The 24,618-nt window shown below is 45.9% G+C and overlaps 1 protein-coding gene across 3 annotated transcripts in view; it reads right to left on the reverse strand.

The window, feature by feature from the left end:
* The window catches only part of C7H1orf112 (chromosome 7 C1orf112 homolog), a 414,829-nt gene that overhangs the window by 10,429 nt on the left and 379,782 nt on the right, over window positions 1-24,618 (reverse strand). For all 3 annotated transcript variants that reach the window (XM_040359710.1, XM_040359708.1, XM_040359709.1), the window contains one exon: window positions 18,514-18,715. In XM_040359710.1, coding sequence (XP_040215644.1) covers window positions 18,515-18,715 — 201 coding nt within the window. In that variant the 3' untranslated portion in view covers window position 18,514. The remainder of the gene's footprint in view (window positions 1-18,513; window positions 18,716-24,618) is intronic.

The raw sequence follows: 24,618 nt of genomic DNA on the forward strand, positions 1-24,618 counted from the left end.
ACTAATGCTGCGCTGCTAGTATAGTGTGTGTGTGTAAATCATTACCGACATGATATGGCAAACATTGTACAAACCACAAGAAAAAAAGTGCTTATGTGCTAAAATTACAAAGTGAAATAGTGCATAGAAATATATATAGTCCATATAGCTGTGGTCAGCTAAAAGATGGTTAAACGTAACAAATCTTCATGTAAGCACCGAGTTGTGTTGGAAAGGAAATCCACAATGAGTGTATGACAGCTGATTGAAGCACCTCCACCTCAAGTAAATATTCTGCTTACCGAACACCAAATAATAAATCTCATGTAGCACTGAATCTGAAGGCCTCCGTTCCCCAGCTAGGTTCTTCCACACCAGATGGAAAAAATGGATAATCCTTAGCCTGAACGCACTCGTGCGTTGAACCCAGGAGTGAAGACAAGAAGGGCAAACATAGGGTAGTACAGTAATTTCTTTAAGAGTAGCTTTTGAAGGATCCTCCGCTATCTTTGCAAAGACAACTTGATTATTAAAATGAGATACACCAAGAAATTGAAGGACCAAATCTTTTCCCTGCAGAATGTCCTCGATCTTCACCTTACTCTCCAAAAGTGCATCAATCGCTCAAATGCCCGGGCTGCGGTGATAGCAAGATAACAGCTTCCTCCCTGAACGGCTTCTAGTGCACGGCACATGCGCAGTAGAAGCAGACGGTGGGCGAGAGCAGACGCAGTCTATGTCTGCTCTCGCCCACCGTCTGCTTCTACTGCGCATGTGCCGTGCACTAGAAGCCGTTCAGGGAGGAAGCTGTTATCTTGCTATCACCGCAGCCCGGGCATTTGAGCGATTGATGCACTTTTGGAGAGTAAGGTGAAGATCGAGGACATTCTGCAGGGAAAAGATTTGGTCCTTCAATTTCTTGGTGTATCTCATTTTAATAATCAAGTTGTCTTTGCAAAGATAGCGGAGGATCCTTCAAAAGCTACTCTTAAAGAAATTACTGTACTACCCTATGTTTGCCCTTCTTGTCTTCACTCCTGGGTTCAACGCACGAGTGCGTTCAGGCTAAGGATTATCCATTTTTTCCATCTGGTGTGGAAGAACCTAGCTGGGGAACGGAGGCCTTCAGATTCAGTGCTACATGAGATTTATTATTTGGTGTTCGGAGACTTTTTGGGAGCCTAGCCACGTACAGGAACCCAAAAACCAATCACTGCATTCAGGCTTTCTAAGGGCCAGTTCACACCAGATGCAGTTCCATGCAGTTCTGTTTTTTCTTCACCAATACAGTCAGTTTCTGCACCGGAAACTGACTGCATGGTGTGAACTAAAGCCATCTGGAGTGCAGAAAAAATGCGCACGGAACTGAATGGAACTGCGTCTGGTGTGAACTGGCCCTAAGGGCTTAAATTGTCGATTTCACTCATCACTACCCATCACAGTTTCGGAGGCCCTGAAATGTCAAGATGGGACAAATAAATTACCCCATTTTGGAAAGTAGACACCCCAAGCTATTTGCTGAGAGGCATGTTGAGTCCATGGAATATTTAATATTTTGCCATAAGTTTCAGGAAAATTACAAAAAATAATAATTTTTTTTATACAAAGTTGTCGATAAATGATATATTGCTCAAATATGCCATGAGTATTTGTGAAATTACACCCCAAAATACATTCTGCTGCTTCTCCAGAGTATGGGGATACCACATGTGACGCTTTTTGGCAGTCTAGCTGCATACAGGACCACACAAACTAATCACGGCCTCCAGTCTTTCTAAGGTTGTAAATTAATAAATATCTTGGCCCTTTTTTTAAATATTGGTGCTACATTGGCTTTTCTCAAATCAGCTGGTACCATTCTAGTCAATAGACTGTTCGTACAAATTGTCATTCAAAATGTGAGAGCACCGAAAGCTGAAAATTGGTCTGGTTATTAAGGGGGTTTAAGTGCCCAGTGGTCAAGTGGTTAAGACTGTCAGCCAGACAGACTTGAGACTTATTGCACACTTTATGCGTATATAATATTAATACAGTAAATAAGCCCTACACCGAAAATAAACCCTAGTGTGTTTTTGTAGCCAAAATTAATATAAGACCCTGTCTTATTTTCGGGGGGAAACACGGTAGTGATTTTGTCCCTTTGTGTTCCCTTTTGCATTTTTTAATGAATGGGGGCATCTCCAGTTCGTCCACTGTCAGCAGCAGTTTATATAGCTTTGAAATAATACCCTTTGAATTGTCTACCATACTTAGCGGGGTTAGCTCTTCCTCTGACTTTATTGGCTGAGGTAAGTTTTAGACAAAGTGGCACAACTGTCGATACCGCCACTCATCTAATACCATTAATTCCTCCTTGTGTTTTAACTCCTGAAATTGTATAATTTTCCCTCTTTTTATTATATCTCTTAATTGTGCTTTTTTTTTATCCAATTTCTTCCCACTATTTTTTTTCCCGGTGCAAAATATTTATTTTCTTTTAAATCTATAAGGGGTGAATCCCACTCCACCACCCGGGACAGCACCACTGCATCATAATATTTTTTAATATCGGGGACAGCCAATCCTCCATGTTTCTTATACTGTTTTAATACCAATAAGAAGATTCTATGTTTTTTATTCTTCCATACAAAATTTATTAGCATAGGTTTTTTAACACTGTGAAGTATGGTTGAGGTAATGCCACTGGTACCATCTGGAATTTATACAAAATCTTTGGTAGAAGGACCATCTTCAGAATATTAATTCGTCCTATCCATGATATTGGTCTATTTGTTATTTTTTTAATTTCTGTTTTTATTTCATCTAATAGGGGAATGTAGTTTATGTTCTATATTTTCTTTATTGAGTTAGCCAGTTTTATTCCTAAATACTTGAGTTCCTTCTGCCATGGGAATTTAAACTCATCTCTTAAGAGCCTTTCTTCTAATTTACTAATGTTGACATTTAAGATCTCAGTCTTGGTTACATTCATTTTAAAGTTTGATCTCTCTCCATTCTATTTAAGGATTTTGAGTAAGTTCGGTAGTGTAGTCCTGGGGTTGACCATATAAAATAATACATAGACTGCGAAAGCTGAGAGTTTATGTTCGTCATCTTCTACCTTAATACTCTTGATGTCGGGATTGTTTCTGACCATGGCAAGGAGGGGTTCTAGGGACAGCACAAACAGGAGAGGAGACAGGGGACAACCCTGTCTCCTCCCGTTTTTCATCACAAACGCCGACGATAACGTACCGTTTATTTTTATCCTTGGGAAGGGTGATGGTACAGTGTTTTAATCCACTGAATCATCCTAGGCCCAATTCCCATAGTTTCTAAGGTTTGTATCATGAGTCCCCAGTCTACCCTGTCAAATGCCTTTTCCGCATCTATTGACAGGAGTAGACCTGGGGACCCAATTCTCTTATCTTCTGAAAAAGGAGTAATGTTCTCACCCCATTATGCCTCCCCTCCCTTCCTGGGATAAATCCCACCTGGTCCAGTGTGGTCATCAACCCCTTCATTAGTTCTGCTAGGACTTTCGTGTACAATTTTATATCTGCATTAAGCAGCGAAAGAGGCCTGTATCCATAACAAAGCATGCCATCTTTCCCCTCCTTCGGAATTAGTGTTATCATAGATGCTAAAGCCTCCCTGCTTATTTCATATTCGGTCCCCAGTCAGTTCATATATTGACACAGCCTGGGGATCAAAAACTCCCTAAATTTTTTTAAGTAAAATACTGTAAACCCGTCGGGGCCGCGACTTTTCCCTGATACCGAGTCCATCAGCGCTTCACTTATTTCCTCTTCCGTTATTGGTTTATCTAATATTGCTCTTTCATTCTCATTGATCTTGGGCAATCTGGCTTTTTCTAGAAATTCATTTGTTTTTGCCTTTTTCTCTCCTTTTCCGCCATCCATTCTGTTCCACAGAATATAACCCCTCATAATAATTTTTAAAAGTATCAGCTATATCCTTTGTTACATGTGCTACATCTCCATTCTTTATTTTTTATATATAATTTCTAGTTTTTTTCTTTAGCACCATTTTTGCTAGTTGTACTAGGTTTATTTCCCCACATATACCTTTCTTTTGCAATCTTATTTAGTGTCCTTTTAGTCTCTTGTTCCATGAGTTCTTTAAGCTCAACTCTTTTAATTACTAATTTATGATATAGCTCTTGTTCAGCTTTAAATATTTCTCCAATCAAAGTATTACGTTTCCTACTTCTCTCTTTTTTCCTCCTTGACCCCTCCGAAATCAAAATCCCCCTAATATAGGCTTTATGTGCCTCCCATAGGGTTGCCCCTGATACCCCTTCCGTATCATTTATCAATAAATATTGTTCTAATTCTCTTTTCACCCTTTCCAATTCTTTTCTCGTCCCGAGTAGTTCTTCATTTAATCGCCAGGAATAGGGTTGTCTTTGATATCCGGGGACATTTATTTTCATACTTACGGGGGGGCGTAGTCCAAAATGGCAGCTATTTTTATGCTTGATTCTATGACCATTTCCATCAGTCTGTGATCTACCAATATGTAGTCTATCCTAGAGTACTTCCCATGTACAGGGGAATAAAACGTATAGTCCTGAAATTTCGGATGCATTATCCTCCAAATATCAACCATCTGATTACTATGCATTTTTTGTTTTAACTTTTTCAGCTGTACCTTGTTGGTTGTTCTGAGGCTGCAATTAGGACTTGTTAATTTATTTCAGATTTAGGTGCTTTAGTCAACTTACTACTAATGCCCCCAATGCTACCCTCTGAAATTTGTTCCACACTGGCCATCTCTACATCTGGATCCCCCCCCCCAGTTTAAAAGTCCCTCTAACTTTTTGGCCATCTTATCTCCCAGCCGAGCTGCACCCTCCCCATTTTGGTTCAGTCCGTCCCTGTTTAAGAGCCGGCTCAGTTCTCCAGGAACCCAAACCCCTCCTTTCTACATCAGCTCCTCAGCCACTTGTTTACTTCCCTAATCTCCCTCTGCCTTTCTGGTGTGGCTCGAGGTACGGATAGATACGGATAGTATTTTTACTACCTTGGAGGGGTCCTATTCCTCAATTTAGCTCCAAAGTCGGTAGAATATTTTTTTTTTAGAACACTCTATCTTCTTCTGACTTTGTCATTGGTGCCAATATGCACCATAACAGCCGGGTCTTCCCTGGCCTCTCCAAGTAATCTGTTTACCAGATCCATGATGTGCCGAACCCAAGCGCCCAGTAGAGTACAGTTTGGCGCTTCAGGTCTTTGTGACAGATTGCCCTCTGTCCTAATAATGGAGACCCCTACCACCAGAATCTGTCTTTCCTTTTCCTTGGCATTACCCCCGCTCTCACTGGAGAAGTTTTTCCCCTGGCAGCTAGGAGCATCACTCTGCTCCAGCAAAGCTGGTCCCTGACTGGTTTCCGCAATATCACGTAATGGGCGTACTTATTGGGATGTTCGCCCAGGATTGGCCTCCCTGACTCTTTTCCCCTCTACGCTTCCTCACTACCTTATCACAGTCTCGGAGGCCATGAAATGCCAAGATGGCACAAAACCCCCCCAAATGACCCATTTTTGGAAAGTAGACACCAAGGTATTTTGAGTATTTTGCAGTTCTCATTTGTTTTGGAAAAATAACTTTTTTTTTCCTTCAAAACTTTGTGACAAAAAGAGAGATCTGCAAAATACTCCACTTGCCTCTCAGCAAATAGCTTGGTGTGTCCCTACTTTCCAAAATGGGGTCTTTGGGGGGGTCATTGTGCCGTCTTGTCATTTCATGGCCTCTGAAACTGTGATAGGTAGTGAGGAGTGAAATCAACAGTTTATGCCCTTAGAAATCCTGAAGGTTGTGATTGGTTTTCAGGGTCCTGTACGCGGCTAGGCTCCCAAAAAGTCTCACACATGTGGTATCCCCTTACTAAAGAGAAGCAGCAGAATTTTGTATTTTAGGGTGTAACTTTCCGGGCTGAAGTGGTTAAATACATACTAACACTAACAAAATGTGAACAAGTGCATAGTATAGTGAATAGTATGTTGAATGCAATCAACTTTATTTACATATTCTAAAATAAAAAATTTCAGTTTGTTATATGGAGCAGTGGTTGCCAACCTTTCAGACCTCACAGCCCACTAAAAATCACAATTTTGAATCCCGCGGACCACTAACATGAATTTTACATGCCTTATATACACAATGCCCTGGCTGTCAATAGCAGCCAGAAACTGTCATTTACCATCAATTTAAACAGATTTTTTTTCTTTGAAAACAGCACTTTTCCTGAAGTAGGTTTTAAACATCGTACAGATGCACCACTTTACAGGCAGGTTCAGGGCATCCCCAAGCATGTTAAAATAATTTAGGATTTTTTAGGCTTCACTTAAAGCAGTTTTTAAAAGGTAAGTGAGTTTTTTTTTTTTTACCTTAAAGCAGTCTCAAGGGGGCTGAGGGACTGAGGGAGGAGCCCCGATGGGGATCCCAGATGATCAAAACCATTTCACAGAGCAGGCAAGTATAACATTTTTGTTATTGAAAAAAAAACTGTGGTGGACCCGGTGTTGAGGGTCCTGCTACCCTTTGACAAACTCAGAACCAAGCATGAACTCCCCCATAGTACCTTCTTTGGCTACCTCCAATTCTCCAAGCCATCCCCGTTCGAATGCTTAATCCTCTCTGGCCCCACACAAAAAGAACTGACCTCAGACATACCGTATTTGCCGGCGTATAAGACGACCCCCTAATTTTCCGGCCAAAATGTTGGTTTTGGGATATACTCACCGTATAAGACTACACCCTTCCTACTAGTCATGCCTCGCCTCACGGTGCCACCATTACATGCCAGACTGTGCCCCATTACATGCCAGACCGTGCCCCGTTACGTGACCAGACCGTGCCCCGTTACGTGACCAGACCGTGCCCCGTTACGTGACCAGACCGTGCCCCGTTACGTGACCAGACCGTGCCCCGTTACGTGACCAGACCGTGCCCCGTTACGTGACCAGACCGTGCCCCGTTACATGACCAGACCGTGCCCCGTTACATGACCAGACCGTGCCCCATTACATGACCAGACTGTGCCCTTGCCTTATCCTAAGACATGCGAATCGCGGCCGTACGTTTTTTCAAAAGCCGCGCCTCCTACATCTTCTGTTCCGTGATAGGCGGAACACTCAGCTTCCCAGGAGACACTGTGTTCAGTGTTCGCCTATCACGGAGGCCCTCTCGTCCGAGGACGAGAGGGCCTCCGTGATAGGCGGACACCAAACACAGGACGAGAGGGCCTCCGTGATAGGCGGACACTGAACACAGTGCCTCCTGGGAAGCTGATTGTTTCCGCCTATCACGGAACAGAAGACGTTGGAGGCGCGGCTTTTGAAAAATCGTACGGCGGCGATTCTGGGATAAGGTAAGGTTACCGGCGTATAAGACGACCCCCGACTTTTAAGAAGATTTTAAGGGGTTAGAAAGTCGTCTTATACGCCTGAAAATACGGTATATAAAACGTTTAAACTCTTACGATATGGTCTCTCAGGGGAAACAGATACACGCGTAGATGGGAGGAACATCTTGGAGAGGAATTATCTTCAGAACAATGGTCCACTATATGGTCTTGGGCGGCCAAGAGCTCTATGTGTATGCTCTATACGGAGAACATGTACAAGGTCCTCTTTTACTGGTATCGAACACTATCTTGCCTACATGCTATATATCCATCGGCCTCGGATCACTGCTGTCTCGTCTCCAGGACCGGGGCACACTATATCATATCTATTGGAGTTGCCCAGTCCTACAACCTTACTGGCAATAAACCAGGGAGCATCTCCATCGGCTGTTTGAAGTGGATATCCCTCTCTCTCACCCACATTTTTCTTATTGGGCCCCCCCCCAAATTACCCAGTTTGGCAAAAAAAATTGTCCACGCATATATTAATGGCGGCTAGATGTCTAGTGACCCTTCAATGGAAACAACGTAATCCCCAACACTTTGACCTTTATGCCAGGATCAAGGAAGTGGGGGTCATGGAGTCCATGTCGCCTAGATTGAGGGATCGACTAGATCTACACACTGCGACATGGGATCTTTGGTATCGACGGATTGACCCACCCCGTTTCTATGAGACCCCCCTCCCCCACTCTGTATACCATGTGCACTTTGAGCTCAGGAGGGACAAGCTCCTTTTCTCTACATCTCATTCTCTCCCGCCTTTTACGCTCTCACTTTTCTTTTCTTCCCCCCCCCCCCCTTTTTTTCTCTCTCTCCGGAACAGCAGGCTACGCAGTCTACCTTGATTGCACATGCTTATGGAATGTCTGCCAAAAAATAAAAAATCTATTATTACTGCACTTCCGATATTGCATTCCTGGGCTGCGCAGCGTTGTGATCAACCAACTATGCCACCGGACATTGTGTTTGAATTGTTGTACTGAAACCATTTATCCCCTTACCGGAGATGTTTGTTTCTACTACCCCTTTCTTTTTTAAATCGTTTATTTATATACCACATGAGGCCGGTCCACATGGACCACAATACAAACAGTACATCTACTGATGTCAACAGGCGCACATAACAATAACAGCAGAAAACGGATATGCATCTTAACAGTATTCATGTGGCACTTTCTACAACATTATATCATGGATTCGTGGCTCAGCCTCCTGCTTTTTCTCGTTTTCTAGGAGCGAAATGAGTCAAGAAAAGAAAGGAGAGATTGCGGGATCTGCTCAATGAGCAGTCCAGCAGGTAAAGAAGAGAGAGGGAGTAAGAGGGTTGAGTGGGAGAGGGAATGAGGTGGGGGGGAGTGGGGAGGCTCGCGATCATGGACATCCACCGCCGGTTGACAGTGTTTCCCGTTACGGACTCCCCGGAGCAGTCCGGAGAGCTCTGGAGGCGAATATGGTTCATTCAGTCTGCCTGGGGGTTTGGTTGTTCACCTCTGAGGGCCTGGCCCTCTTCTGAGTACTTGAACATTGTCCACATTTGCCACGTTTGGGAGTATAGCTTGTTTCTATCCTGTTTGGACAAAACCAGGTCCTCCAACCAACTAATCTCATCCACCTTCTTCAGCCACATGGCTAATGTCGGTGGGTGCGGGGATTTCCAGCATAGCGGGACGCAGGCTCTAGCTGCGTCCAACAAATGCCGAACAATGGACTTTTTATAGATCCGCGCAGGGGTGTCCGTCGCATGGAGAAGGAAATATGCCGGGTCATCCGGTACCTTGCGGTCCGTGAATTTTTGGACAATTCGTCTGATCTCCCCCCAGTATGGTCTAATGCGTGGGCAGGACCAGAAAATGTGCATCAAGGTGCCCCTTTCCGCCTGGCACCTCCAGCATAGGTCTGATGTGTCTGGAAACAATTTATTCAGTACGGCCGGGGTTCTGTACCACCTCGTCAGCAGTTTAAAATTGATCTCTTGGACCCTGGTACAAATCGAGGACTTGTGCGTAAACGTAAGGATGTGTTGTCTCCTATTGGTTGTAAATTTTTTTCCCAGGTCTCGCTCCCATTTACTAAGGCTTGGGATCTGGTATCCCTCCGGTGGCTCAACTAGCAACGCGTGTAGTAGTGAAAGCGCATGGGGTAGCGCTCCCGTCTCCACGCACAACTCTTCCAAATATGTAAGGGGCTGGCCCGCGGGCGGGGGAGTCATGGTTCTCAGAAAGTGGCTCAGTTGGCATGTTCTCAAAGTCTAGTTGGTAGGTTCCCGAGTGGTCCATCAGCTGAGCTGACGTCTTCCACCTGCTCGATTCACTGAAATGTGAGGCCTGAAAATGTCCCGACTCGCGCAGGGCGACGAATCTGGCATCCCCAAGTCCGGGTGTAAAGCCGGGGCTGCCCAAGACTGGACGCATGGGTGAGGCCTCCGATGCAAGGCGACCTTGTGTCAGTAGCCTGGCGCAGACCTTAATAGTGTTCCCTATAGTCGGGTGATATTGTACGTCCTTTTGTTGTATGTTATGGCACCATGGGGCACGCTTCAGTAGGACCTCGCTCTGCGCCTGTTCCAGTCGTGGCCAGAGTTTAAGTAGACCGTGACGGCACCAGTCTATAAGTCGATTTAATTGTGCTGCCTGGTAGTACGTTTTTATGTTTGGCATAGCGAGCCCCCCACTCAATTTGGGTAGGGAAAGCACGGTTCTATGTACACGGGGACGTCTCCCTGCCCACAGAAACCGTCCAAATGCTGCCTGCGCTTGCTTAAAGTATGACGTCGGAATATGAATGGGGAGTGCCTGCAGCAAGTATACAAATTTCGGAAGGATGGTCATCTTTAAGATACTGTTCCTCCCGAACCACGAATGTAGTCCCGTAGTCCATCCAGTCAGTAACTGCTGTACCGTCTTAAGCAGGGGGGGGAAATTAAGCTTGTATATGTCAGAAAGTTTTGGTGAGATGCGCGTCCCCAAGTATGTCAGTGCCACGTCTGTCCATTTTAGTTTAAAGTCTCGTTTAAGTCGCGTCAACTGCTGTTGGGGAACCCCTACTCCCATCGCCTCGGACTTTGTCAAATTAATTTTCAAGTTGGCTAATTTGCCGTATGAGTCAAATTCCTGCATCAGGCTCGGGAGGGACACCGACGGGTTGGTCAAGGAGAACAGCATATCATCGGCGTAGGCCGAGATTTTGTAATGACCCTCCCCTACCTTTATCCCGGTGATGTTCGGGTTCTGTCTCACATGTTGTAGAAAGGGTTCCAGGGTCAGCGCGAACAGGAGAGGCGACAGTGGGCAGCCCTGTCTGGTCCCGTTGGTAATCGGGAATGTGTCAGACAGCGTGCTGTTCGCGCTCACCCTGGCCGTTGGGTTCGTGTATGCCGCTGTTATCCAGCTAAGCATCCTCCGCCCCACTCCTACATGCCTCAAGGTGTGAAACATGAATTGCCAACTCACCCGATCGAACGCCTTTTCGGTGTCCGTTCCTACAAAGACACAGGGTTTCTTTGTCTTGTTGGCTACATGTATCAGGTTCAGCACCTTGGTCGTATAGTCCCTGGCCTCTCTGGTTGGGACAAAGCCCACTTGGTCCAGATGGATGAGGTCAGGGAGATACCGCTGAAATCTGGTAGCAATTATTTTTGTAAACAATTTTATGTCGGTATTTAGCAGCGAGATGGGGCGGTAGCTGCCGCACTGGCTGGGATCCTTCCCTTCTTTATGTATTACCGCTATCTGCGCCTGCAGGGTGTCTATATGAAACGCGCCCTCCGAACCCACCTTATTGAATAGGCTCACTAACCGGTTCCCCAGTGTCGGGAGTAGGGATTTATAGTACGCGGTGGTAAGGCCATCCGGGCCAGGAGCTTTGCCCGGTTTGGCGGATTTCAGTGCTGCTTGGATCTCTGATAAAGTAATTGGCTCCTCCAGTGTCTCTCTCATGTCTGTCGTTAGTGTCGGCATGCAGGAGGCTTCTAGGTATGTAGATGTCAGGTCCGGGTCAATGTCCGCATGCGTGGAGGGAAGGTTGTACAGATTAGAGTAGAAGGATTTAAATTCTTGTGAGATCTGTTGTGGCACTGAGACCTTCTTCCCCTCCCGTGTGACTATGTGCGGGATGTACGATGCCATGTTTTGCGCGCGGATCGCTTGGGCTAGCATCCTTCCGCATTTATTCCCTGACTCATAGACATTTCGCCTACAAATTTGTATTGCTGCCTTGGCCTTATAGTGTAGCAAGTCAGTGATCTGCCGACGGGTGGTGTTCAGGTCTGAGCCCACTTGGGGCGTCGGGGCCTGTTTGTGTTGGGCCTCCAGTAGCTGCAGTTTAACTAGCAGTGCGTCTAGCTGTTCAGTTCTCTGTTTCTTCAATCTAGTTCCATGCTTAATAAGGAGACCCCGCACGACCGCCTTGTGAGCCTCCCACACCACCCCCGCACCACTGTCAGGAGTGTCGTTGGTTTCAAAATAATGTCCCACTTCCCTAATCACTTCAGTCATGGTGTCTGAGTCTTGCAGTAGACTCTCATTGAGTCGCCAAGTCCGTCTCTGGGTTGATTGGGTCGCTGCCAAGGCATACACCAGCTTAATTGGGGCATGGTCTGACCAAGTGATAGATCCGATCTCTACCTCCTAAATCACATCTAGATGTCTGTGGGGTACGAAAAGGTAGTCGATTCGCGAGTAGGACCCATGGGGCCTGGAGTAGAAGGTATAGTCCCTCTCTCCAGGATGAAAAAGACGCCAAGCGTCCACAAGTTGGGCCGAATGCAACGCCGCGTGTATGCGTTTCCGAGTTTCTCTGGAGCTAGAGGAGGTGCCCGTCGATGTGTCCTCCGTCGGGATCAAGGGAATGTTAAGTTCTCCCCCCACAATTAACTGGCCTTCCGTGAAGCGTAGTAGTTTGTTCAGATGTCTGGTTATAAATGAGTCTTGATGGTCATTTGGGGCATACAGGTTCGCAAGGGTTACTTGCGTTTGACCAACTTTGCCCTTCAGAAACGCGTAGCGCCCTTCTGTGTCCAATTCAACTTCCCCGTGATGCCATGGAACCCTGGCTGAAATAAGTATAGAAACCCCTCGTGACTTTGCTTTCGCATAGGTGGAGTGGTAGACCGTGGGGTACTGTCTATTTTTTAACAGGGGTAGATTTCGTTCCCTAAAATGTGTTTCTTGGATCATAATCACGTCCGCCCCCAGGCGTCGCATATCGTGCAGGAGCATTCTCCTCTTTTCCGGGATGTTTAAGCCCTTAGCGTTTAGCGAAACTACGGTCAGGCTGTCCATGACCGCAAAAGTGTGGGGTAGGCCCCTTGATGTGGGTGGGTAGGGGGGGGGAGGGTCAGTCCTCGCGTCTGCGTGTGACTGGGAGAGTAAGGGGAGCAGGGGGATTAGGGGTGGGTGAAGACAGAAAGATATCTAGGTTAGGAGGCCTACACAAGTGCGTGTGGCCGGAGAGACTAAGATAGTTTAGCTCAAACAGCTAAAAGCACTCACCAGTGAAACACTTGGAATTGAGCGCAGGCCTAGGTGGGTAGGTGGGTAGACAGGACCAGTAAAGCGAGCTCCCTGGTCCCCGTCCCCCCCCGCCCCCGGCTGTTGATGCTGTTGGGGCTCGAGTCTGCAATGCAATCAAATATAATACACATGTCCAGGTAAACATATCAATTATAAAAAGGCGTCCCCAAGGAGATAAGACAAGAAAGTATTTAAGCAGAGGGCCGTAAGGCATTTATCAACTCAGAACTTGTGGAATGGTCCAGCATGTCTCCCAACAAGGGGTGCTAATTAGCTCCCCCTCGCTGGAGGAAAAACCGATATAAGACACCACGGGATCCCCAACATATCTAGTGGGTGAGAACGTTTAAACAGGCAGCCGCATCATCCTCCTCCCATCCCCCCCGTCCCCATGTACCACCGTCTCCCATATTTATGCATTATCCTGTATAACAATTTCCAGTAAGTATCCTCCCCCCTGTGTCTTTCAGTGCCAGTGCTCAATCTCTGCACATGATGGCATAGCCCTCCCTCCTCCCCCCAACTCAAAGTCCAGGCCCCAGTCTCTAAAGCGACAAAGTGCGTTGCTTCTTGTGGCCTTGTAAGCAAGCCGCCCGTTTCTCTCCTGTAGTCTCGGGGGGTGTCTCAGAGCGGCTGTAAGCCAGTGGGGTTGGGGGTACCCCCATAGCACTATTCAGTCTGGCACTCGTATCCCTTCCTCATCTGGTGGTAGTGGGCTTCGGTGCACCCAGGGGCATGTGGCAGGGGGATATCTCCAACACGTACGGGCTCCTTCCGTTGCACCCCTGTAGCGCGGGAGCCGCTCACCACCGCAGGCAGTGCTCTTGTCAAGTGGGCTGGGGCCCGGTATAATCTGGGCTTACTAAGGTCCTCAACAAGGGTAGTTGCCAACCTCCACCCCCTCCCTCCAGCCTGCATCAAATGCGGTCTCCTGATGGGGGGTAAATCTAATATATGCAGTGCCTGCGGGTGCTCCCCGCCATCTGCAGTCAGATTGATGTAAGGGTGCCATGTAATCTCGAATAGGGGGGGCGTTACAGCCAGGCGGCACAACGGGCGATACTGCCAACATATATACAGGGGGGGTTCAAGTGTCTCCTGGGAGAGTCAGGGGTAGTGTGTCTTGTGTACAGGGGTATGTGGATGGAAAGTGAACGGCGGGCTGCGGCTCAAGGCCTACTCACGTTACCCTTGTTGAGCGTCTCCCGATGGTGCCCGCTGTCGTCGTCCGCCCTGTCTTCTCTGGCGAGGTTGTGCTGCCACTCTGTAGCTGGAGGGTCCAGATCTTCCTGGTGCACGCGGCAGGATCTGCAGCCAGTCCGGTATCGGCACCGGTCCCGCTCCCAGGAACCGGAACAAGCCAGGCAAGTCCGCAGGGGACTGTAGTGTGTAGGCCGAGCCGTCCTTTCTGAATGTCACAGCGAGCGGGTAGCCCCATCTATAGGTGAAGCCCAGTTGTTTGGCGAGTTCCAACACCGGCTTCAACATCGCCCTGCGGCGGAGAGTTGCTCTGGAGAGGTCCAGCAGGATCGTTACCGGGGCCCCATCCACTGACACCGCGCCGTGTTCCCATGCTCCTCGGACGATGCGATCTTTCTGGGCATATCTCAGCAGCCTGCAAATCACATCGCGGGGCCTATCTTGGTCCTCCGCTCTGGGGCCCATGGCGCGATGCGCTCTGTCAATTTCCACCGTTGCCAGCGGTTCCTCCAGTACCTCGCGGAACAGCTCCTGGAGCCTCCCGTCCAGGTCCTCTGCTCCGACCGTCTCGGGTATTCCCCGGAGCCGCAAGTTGTTGCGGCGGCTCCGGTCCTCTACATCTTCCAGGTGGAGCTGCAGGGCGATCGCCGCATCTCTATGGTGGTCTCTCGCCCGCTCCAGGCCCGAGACCCGCTGCTCTAGGGTCGTGAACGACACTTCGCCCGACGTCACCCTTTCCGTCAAGGACACCTCCGCTCTAACCTCCTGGAAATCTCGTCGGTGAGTCTCTTCCAGCTTCAGAATCAGGGCCTCTGTCAGACCGCGTGGGTAGGGCCTGTAGCAGGGCTCTGATCTCCCGCTCCGCCGAGGAGCCTCCCGGGGAAGGAGGATGGGGAATGCATATGTAGGTCTGGGGGTCTCGGTATCACCACCGGTCCGGATGGAGGGTCTGGATCAGTAGGGGACAGGGCCCACTCGTCGTTCTCCCGCGCGGCGGCCAGTGCTGCTCGAGCCGTGGTGTCGTCGCCCTGGCTCCAGGTGAGGTCTGCTGCTGCGGCTTGAAATACCGGTGTAAATCCCTCGCCGGTGTGTTGGATCTGGTCACCCGGGTGCTGGCTTTAATGCTGCGCTTTTTGGTTGATTGCATACCGACTTTTCTGCGTTTTTAGCCGGTATAGGGGAGGACAAGGCCGGGAGCTCAAGAGAAAAGCAGCTTCACTCAGCCATGTCCAGGCCACGCCCCCCCTTTCTTTTTCTTCATTCAACTATGCCCACCATTCTCACAGATAGGGAAATGCTTATCAACTTTATCAACTTTCGAACCTGCTCCGAAAATCAGACAAATGGGTGAGCTGCTCTGATACTTTACCCTTTATGCAGTGAAATGTATCTTTAGAGTCACAAAAATAGGTTTTCTTTGCAGTACTGGAAATACTGCTGTATCAGGGTGTCGTCACACCCATTCTGTTGAGGAAAGATGGCGATGAACCCATAGGCTTATTTTACTGGTATTGTTATTTTAAGGTATTACTGTTGGTGTAAATGATCTGGTTAAAATACCCCAGGGCAGGGTTTGACAAATTTGCTTGGAATCTAGGAGCCAGCTAAAAAAAAGTTAGGAGTCAGAAAAAGCACCCCGTCCCGACGAGCTTGCGCGCAGAAGCGAACACATACGTGAGCAGCGCCCGCATGTGTTCAAACCACACGTGAGGTATCTAGAGCAATAATTCTAGCCCTAGACCTCTTCTGTAACTCAAAACATGCAACCTGTAGATTTTTTTTAAACGTCGCCTATGAAGATTTTAAAAGGGTAAAAGTTTGTCGGCATTCCACGAGCGGACGCAATTTTGAAGCGTGACATGTTGGGTATGAATTTACTCGGCGTAACATTATCTTTCATAATATAAAAAAAAATGGGGATAACTTTACTGTTGTCTTATTTTTTTATTTAAAAAAGTGCAATTTTTTCCCAAAAAAGTGTGCTTGTAAGAGCGCTGCGCAAATATGGCGTGACAGAAAGTATTGCAACAATCGCCATTTTATTCTCTAGGGTGTTGGGATAAAAAATATATATAATGTTTGGGGATTCTAATTAGAGGGAAGAAGATGGCAGTGAAAATAGTGAAAAATGACATTAGAATTGCTGTTTAACTTGTAATGCTTAACTTGTAATACCAACGGTATTTTTTATTTTTTTGCCCACCTTCCAAGCCAAGTCGCCAGGATGCTATTTCTAGTCGCCATGGCGACCGGGATTTGTCGAGCCCTGCTCCAGGGGATCTTAACAGTCTCCTTGGCTTGTAGTGTGATGTAAAAAAGGGTTGAAATTAAAGGACCACAGCGCTGCTAAGAGATCCAGATACAACTTTATTCAATTAAAGGTCAGGGGTCAAAAGTAGCCAATGCATTTTGGGCGTCCCCTTCATCAGGGCTTGATTGGCAACAAAGTTAACAAACCAGAAGTAAACTGGACCTACAATAGTATTTTTTCCGGTGTAAATTTGAACCACAAGCCTAGTCAGCAGCTTTTTTGTCTGCCAAACAAGCTACTGACTAGGCCTGTGCTTTTAATTTGCTCACTGCTGCTGCAAAATGTATATTGATGGTATGACATGATGAATAAGTGTCTGCCTGTATTTCTCTGCATTGAGTACACCATTGATCCTGAACAAATCTCCAACTCTATTTGCAGAAATGTAGCCCCAAACCTGCAAGGAACCTCCACCATGCTTTGATGTTGCCTGCAGACACTCATTATTGTACTGCCCCCCAGGCTTTCATGAACAAACTGCATTTTGCTACAGCCAAATGCTAAAGGCTGAATGAGCCACTAGCAATAATCACGGTGGGTATAGCTTCCAAGCCCCCCTTCTCGCCAGGAGAACACAATGGCTGCGCAGGAGGGATTCCCCTATCAACACTGACAGCCCGTGGAAAATCACTGTCTATAGTGACTATTTAGGTAGTTGAGCATTCTGGAATTCAGTGCAGACAGAATTGTGTGCCTGCTTCACAGATTTGCTAATCAGTTTAGCAGGTTTAATGTAGGCACTGATAAACCTAACCTGGGATAAATTGTTTCTAAGTAGCAATGCTGTGGTGACTAATTACCTCAGTCTTCAAACCAATCCCTATAAAGCCCCTTGGTTTCTAGATGATAATTTGACCCATTTCTTGTTTTTGTTTTATTTTTTTTCCCCGGTATGACCTGACCATACCCAGGTTTGGTTCAGAGTATGCCAAATTAACGTAATTGAAGTTTGGATGCTAAATCTGAATGACACTGAAATAAATGAGTGCCAAATCTTGAAAAGCAGTAATGGCCATTTGCTAGGGTAATAGGATTATGAAAGGGCACGGGAAGTTGGGCACATGTCCCAATACGCCAACAATTTTTTTTAAATTACCTTTTGGCAGGAAACAATAATTGTAATAATGCTTTAAAGTAAATGGTAAAGCTTTACAGATTTTTTTTTTTTTTTTTTAGAATTGACAATTTTGATTGAATTTTAGCGTTTTCAATACAAAAACTGGTAAGAGGCTTTCTCCCTGGACTTGGAAGGCTTTAGAGTCCAGTTCTTCCTGCGGAAGAGGCAGGCTGAGCCATGACTAAGCACTAACAGTGTGTGAAATGCGTCGGCTGTCCCCTCTTGTGACTGTACTTTTGGATTTGCATGTCCGGTTTTATTAATAAAGACTACTTCTTCAAGTTCCTTTGGAGTGCGGCTGTCCATCCATTTCCTCTTTTTCCACGTCAGGCAGGCTTCTACTTTGAGCCTGATGCATGTGGCTCATGTAAGGAATGTTTCTTGTCCAAATAAGACGCCAACTTCTAAATCATCAATTTTGTCGTCTTCAGCATTGATCAGTGGCAGAATTCGATTCTCTGGAATGAAGCATATGCAAACTTTGGGAACCTGGTAGACTCCTACTGCTGCTACCACCAGAGAGAAAAATACCTCAAGGGGCCTCAGAAATCTTATCTGTAAAGAGGTAAGGCAGCAGAAAGGTCCTTGTCAACTATTTAACCTGCCTGTCCTTGCCTGCTTGAAGTCAAAGTACTTTGTCAGGTTTAATGTAAACCCAGAGTGCGGAGAAACATTTAGTTAGCCTAACCTCCTTCAGAACATTCCACTTACCTAGCTCTGCCTGGCTCTCTTTGACTCCAATACTTTCTGCATTACTGACCTGGATCACATATGCAGCTTATCCTTGCTCTTAATTTGCATAACCATTCAAGGTCAGTAACTCTTTTTAAGTTAGAGTAAGAGTATGAGTATAATACCCAAGTTACCAGCATCTGTAGAAGGAGGGGTCAAGAATCTCCTAATTTCGAAAAAGATTTTGATAAAACACTGCAATGGATCTAATCCCTCCCCACTGTACCTATAGGTTTTTAGAAATGCTTACCTTAAGGGTGATGTTGACAACTCTGTTGTAATTTAGTTAATAGATTTTGGATGCTGTCCAATTTCTCTTGCAGCCATGGTGGAATAGGACTTTCCTTTATTAAGGCTTGCACAGAAATTAATGACTTTTCTGCAGAATGGACATGCATTTCATATTCCTCATCTCTGGACAGGCTGTCTTCTCGAGATCTTTTTCTACACAGCTGCAAAACACCAAGAAACAAACATTCAAAACTGTGTTCACTTAAATCTTATATTACAGTTTTAGGTGAAATATGTACAGTATTATTTTACTTAAAATGAGTCTATGGCAGATGGAAAGAAATTGCAAGCTCTCGGGCTACGATTCTTGTGGTGGCTTCAGTTCTTAGTGAGTCAATGACCTAGTAAAAGTATGTAGAATGACATTTGAGACTTTTTAGATTTAACTGGCTTTTTTGTACCTAGTAATGAGCACAGTAGTCAGGATCAATCCATGACAGTCCCAAAGCATGCACCTTTAAAACACTTTACTGCCTTCATAGGGTCATTGTAATGGTTTCCTACATCACATTAGGGGACTCCGGTATGAGATCTATGCTCATACATTTTTTGTCTGCATAGCTGCCACAGTCATTACAATGGGATATCCTGCCCCTGCTTGGACTTTTAATAACTGAATATCAGAGAACCCAAAAGTAGTAACTAAAGAAAATAAAAAATGCCAAATTGGGCAGGAAATGATCCAAGAATTCATGTAGATCTCTCTGCATTTTTAAAACAGGAATATTGAAAAATATTCATTAGATTAGCACATGCAAATTGGCTGCAGCGCCGATCATTGTATATTGACAGCAGAAGAGTCCCTGCTGTTAGAACATAAATATCACAGTGGGAAGGATATCTCCCTTTTGTGGCTGGGGGAATCTGTTCACTTTTTATTTTATTTGTATTTATTTTTATCAGCCTTTATTGATCAACCACTTCTATACCAGGCACTTACGCACCCTCCTGCCCAAGCCAATTTTCAGCTTTCAGCGCTGTCGCAATTTGAATGACAATTGCGCGGTCATGCTACACTGTACCCAAACAATTTTTTTTATCATTTTGTTCCCACAAATAGAGCTTTCTTTTGGTGGTATTTGATCACCTCTGCGATTTTTATTTTTTGTGCACAAAATTAAAATAAGACCGACATTAAAAAAAAAAAAGTTTATTTTTTTCTGTTGATTTTTTTTTTGTAAATAAGTACATTTTCTTCTTCAATTATGGGCACTGATATGGCTGTACTGATGGGCACTGATAAGGCGGCACTGATGGGCACTGATAAGGTGGCACCAATGAGGTGGCACTGATGAGCGGCACTGATGGGTACTTATGGTGGCATGATGGGTACTTATGGGTGGCATGATGGGTACTTATGGGTGGCATGATGGGTACTTATGGGTGGCATGATGGGTACTTATGGGTGGCATGATGGGTACTTATGGGTGGCATGATTGGCATGGATGGTCACAGAGGTGGCACTGATGGTCACTGAGAGGTGGCACTGATGGACACTGAGGGGTGGCACTGATGGACACTGAGGGGTGGCACTGATGGTGGCATTGCTGGGCACTTTTTGAAAGGTTTCCTATGTTGTGCCCATGTTGCCAGTCAGTGCCCATATGTGGGCACCGATTGGCATCTATTGCAATTTTTTTTAACATGTGGATGGCCATGTGGTACATACCTGGCCATCCACGTTGCCCCCTTCCCTGGTGGTCCAGTGTTGGCATCAGCGGGGGGGCTATGCTGATAAACAATCAGTGTATACCCCCCATGTCAGGAGAGCCGCTGATCGGCTCTCCTCTACTCGCGTCTGTCTGTCTTCCTGTTTACATCGTGATCACCTATGATTGGACACGGCTGATCATGTGGTAAAGAGCCTCCGCTGGAGGCTCTTTACCGAGATCGGAGATGCAGGGTGTCAGACTGACAACCCGCACCACCGATCGCCACGCTCCCCCACGGGCACGCGCTGGCATGTTATCCTGCTGGACGTCAAGAGACGTCCAGTCAGGATTACAGAACCACTTCCCGGACATCAATTGTCTATTGACCGGGCGGGAAGTGGTTAAAAAAAGAAAGAAAAAAAGATTCATCTATGGCCAGCTTTACAGTCCTTAAATCACAGTCCAAAATAAACAGTTTAACATCTTCATTCAGATGAGAAACTTTGTTGCTCTGCTCAAAGCAATTAACCCCCTGCTCCACCGATTGATGGGTGTGGATTCAAGCAGTTTGCTACTTGCTCCACAGTCATAGCCTTCCAAGAGAGAAAAATAAGCAGGTCTCCATCATAAAAGACTGATAAGACGATTTTTTTTTTTTACCAATGAGAATACACTTTACTGAAGCCAGATTACTATGTACGTTTTTTTTTTTAAGCGTTTTATTATTTATTTATTTTTTAAACAAACAAATTAAGCACACAAGAAGGATAAAATATCCATTTTTAATTTTTATTTTGGAAAAGGGATTTTTAATACAGCTTACCTGTAAAATCATTTTCTTGGAGTACATCACGGGACACAGAGCGGCATATTCATTACTATAAGGGTTATATGGAGTACCTTCAGGTGATGGACACTGGCAATCTCAAACAGGAAGTCCCCTCCCTATATAACCCCCTCCCATAGAGGGAGTACCTCAGTTTTGTAGCAAGCAGTATGCCTCCCAAAATGTTCCCCATAAGAGGGGTGCGAGCTCTGTGTCCCGTGATGTACTCCAAGAAAAGGATTTTACAGGTAAGCTGTATTAAAAATCCCTTTTTCTTTCTCGTACATCACGGGACACAGAGCGGCATATTCATTACTATACGGGATGTCCGAAAGCAATGCTTTGAGGGGGGGGGGGGGGGGGGGGGAGACATCTGTACAAGACACAAGGATTTAATTTAGAGGTAGACTCAAATAATAATAATAAATCCAACTTAGTCAAGAAAAATACATTTTCAAATTTAAATCAAGGGTGCCCCCGATCCTGAGGGTCTTAAATCACAGCCTGCAGCACTGCCTGCCCAAAGGCTGCATCTGCACTCCTTCTCACGTCCAACTGGTAAAATTTTGTAAACGTGTGGACTGATGACCAGGTTGCCGCCTTGCATACTTGAGCCATAGAGATCTGATGGTGTGCTGCCCAGGAAGTGCCCATGGCCCTGGTAGAATGAGCCTTTATTGACAAACGAGGAGGCAACCTCTTCAAGCCGTAGGCCTGAGTGATTAACTGTTTAATTCATCTCGAGATGGTGGACTTTGCAGCTGCCTGTCCCTTCTTGGGCCCATCCGGTAAAATGAACAACACATCTTTTTTCCGAATCTTCTCTGTAGCTTTAAGATAGGCCTTCATGGCCCTGACAATATCCAAGGTATGCAGCAACCCTTCCTTTCTAGAAGTGGGTTTCGGAAAGAAGGATGGTAGTACCAAATCCTGGTTTAGGTGAAAACTGGATATAACCTTTGGTAGGAAGGAAGGATGAGGACGGAGAACCACCCTGTCCTTATGCAGAATGAGATATGGTTCCTTACAAGATAAGGCTGCCATTTCTGACACTCTTCTGGCAGAAACTATGGCGACCAGAAATACCAACTTCCATGTCAGTAAAACCAAAGGAATTTCAGCCAACGGCTCAAAAGGTTGATTCTGTAGAGTTGACAGAACAAGATTTAAATCCCACGGACAAAGTGGTGACTTGACCAGAGGATTAATACGCAAGACCCTCTGTATGAAGGTCTTAATCAGAGAGTGGGTGGCCAGCGGCCTTTGAAACCACACTGACAAAGCTGAACTCTGTCCTTTGATTGTGCTTAATGCCAGGTTTTTATCCACTCCTAGCTGGACAAAACTTAACACTCCATCAATGGTAAACTTGCAGGAATGCCATTTCTTGGACTCACACCAGCCTACGTAGGCCCTCCAAACCCTGTAATAAATTACTCTGGAGACCGGCTTTCTAGCCTTAATCAGGGTAGCGATTACCTGACTAGACAGACCTCTACCCCTGAGAATCAGGGATTCAGCCGCCAGGCCGTCAAATTTAGACGCCGTAATGCAGGGTGGAGGATCGGGCCTTGCGATAGTAGGTCTGGTCGTAGAGGAAGAGTCCAAGGGTCTCCCACTGCCATCTTTATGACTAGTGAGTACCATGACCTCTGAGGCCAAGCTGGAGCTACCAGGATGACTGGCCTGTGCTCCACTCTGATCCTGCGCAACAGGCGGGGTATTAACTGTAGCGGGGGGAAAGGCATATACAGGTGGTTCTCAAAAAATTAGCATATTGTGAAAAAGTTCATTATTTTCTGTAATGTACTGATAAACATTAGACTTTCATATATTTTAGATTCATTACACACAACTGAAGTAGTTCAAGCCTTTTTATTGTTTTAATATTGATGATTTTGGCATACAGCTCATGAAAACCCAAAACTCCTATCTCAAAAAATTAGCATATTTCATCCGACCAATACAAGAAAAGTGTTTTTAATAAAAAAAAAAGTCAACCTTCAAATAATTATGTTCAGTTATGCACTTGGTCAGGAATCCTTTTGCAGAAATGACTGCTTCAATGCGGCGTGGCATGGAGGCAATCAGCCTGTGGCACTGCTGAGGTGTTATGGAGGCCCAGGATGCTTCGGTAGCGGCCTTAAGCTCATCCAGAGTGTTGGGTCTTGCGTCTCTCAACTTTCTCTTCCCAATATCCCACAGATTCTCTATGGGGTTCAGGTCAGGAGAGTTGGCAGGCCAATTGAGCACAGTAATACCATGGTCAGTAAACCATTTACCAGTGGTTTTGGCACTGTGAGCAGGTGCCAGGTCGTGCTGAAAAATTAAATCTTCATCTCCATAAAGCTTTTCAGCAGATGGAAGCATGAAGTGCTCCAAAATCTCCTGATAGCTAGCTGCATTCACCCTGCCCTTGATAAAACACAGTGGACCAACACCAGCAGCTGACATGGCACCCCAGACCATCACTGACTGTGGGTACTTGACACTGGACTTTAGGCATTTTGGCATTTCCCTCTCCCCAGTCTTCCTCCAGACTCTGGCACCTTGATTACCGAATGACATGCAAAATTTGCTTTCATCCGAAAAAAGTACTTTGGACCACTGAGCAACAGTCCAGTGTTGCTTCTCTGTAGCCCAGGTGCTTCTGCCGCTGTTTCTGGTTCAAAAGTGGCTTGACCTGGGGAATGCGGCACCTGTAGCCCATTTCCTGCACACGCCTGTACACGGTGGCTCTGGATGTTTCTACTCCAGACTCAGTCCACTGCATCCGCAGGTCCCCCAAGGTCTGGAATCGGTCCTTCTCCACAATCTTCCTCAGGGTCCGGTCACCTCTTCTTGCGTTTTCTGCCACACTTTTTCCTTCCCACTGTGGTGCCTTGATACAGCACTCTGGGAACAGCCTATTCGTTCAGAAATTTCTTTCTGTGTCTTACCCTCTTGCTTGAGGGTGTCAATGATAGCCTTCTGGACAGCAGTCAGGTCGGCAGTCTTACCCATGATTGCGGTTTGGAGTAATGAACCAGGCTGGGAGTTTTTAAAAGCCTCAGGAATCTTTTGCAGGTGTTTAGAGTTAAATAGTTGATTCAGATGATTAGGTTAAGAGCTCGTTTAGAGAACCTTTTCATGATATGCTAATTTTTTGAGATATGAATTTTGGGTTTTCATGAGCTGTATGCCAAAATCATCAATATTAAAACAATAAAAAGGCTTGAACTACTTCAGTTGTGTGTAATGAATCTAAAATATATGAAAGTCTAATGTTTATCAGTACATTACAGAAAATAATGAACTTTATCACAATATGCTAATTTTTTGAGAACCACCTGTAGAAGTTTGAACTGACGCCAAGGGCAAACCAATGCATCGGTTCCGCAGGCCATCGGGTCCCTTGTCCGGGACATGAACCTGTCTAGCTTCTTGTTGACTCTTGATGCCATGACGTCCACGTCTGGAACCCCCCCACCTCTGGAAGATTGTCTGAAAAACCTGGGGACAGAGTTTGGCGACTTAAGAAGTCCGCTTGCAGGTTGTCCACTCCGGGAATAAATATTGCCGATATGCAGGGTACATGAGCCTCCCC

This window comes from Rana temporaria, chromosome 7 (assembly GCF_905171775.1).
Source record: "Rana temporaria chromosome 7, aRanTem1.1, whole genome shotgun sequence".
Taxonomy (NCBI): domain Eukaryota; kingdom Metazoa; phylum Chordata; class Amphibia; order Anura; family Ranidae; genus Rana; species Rana temporaria.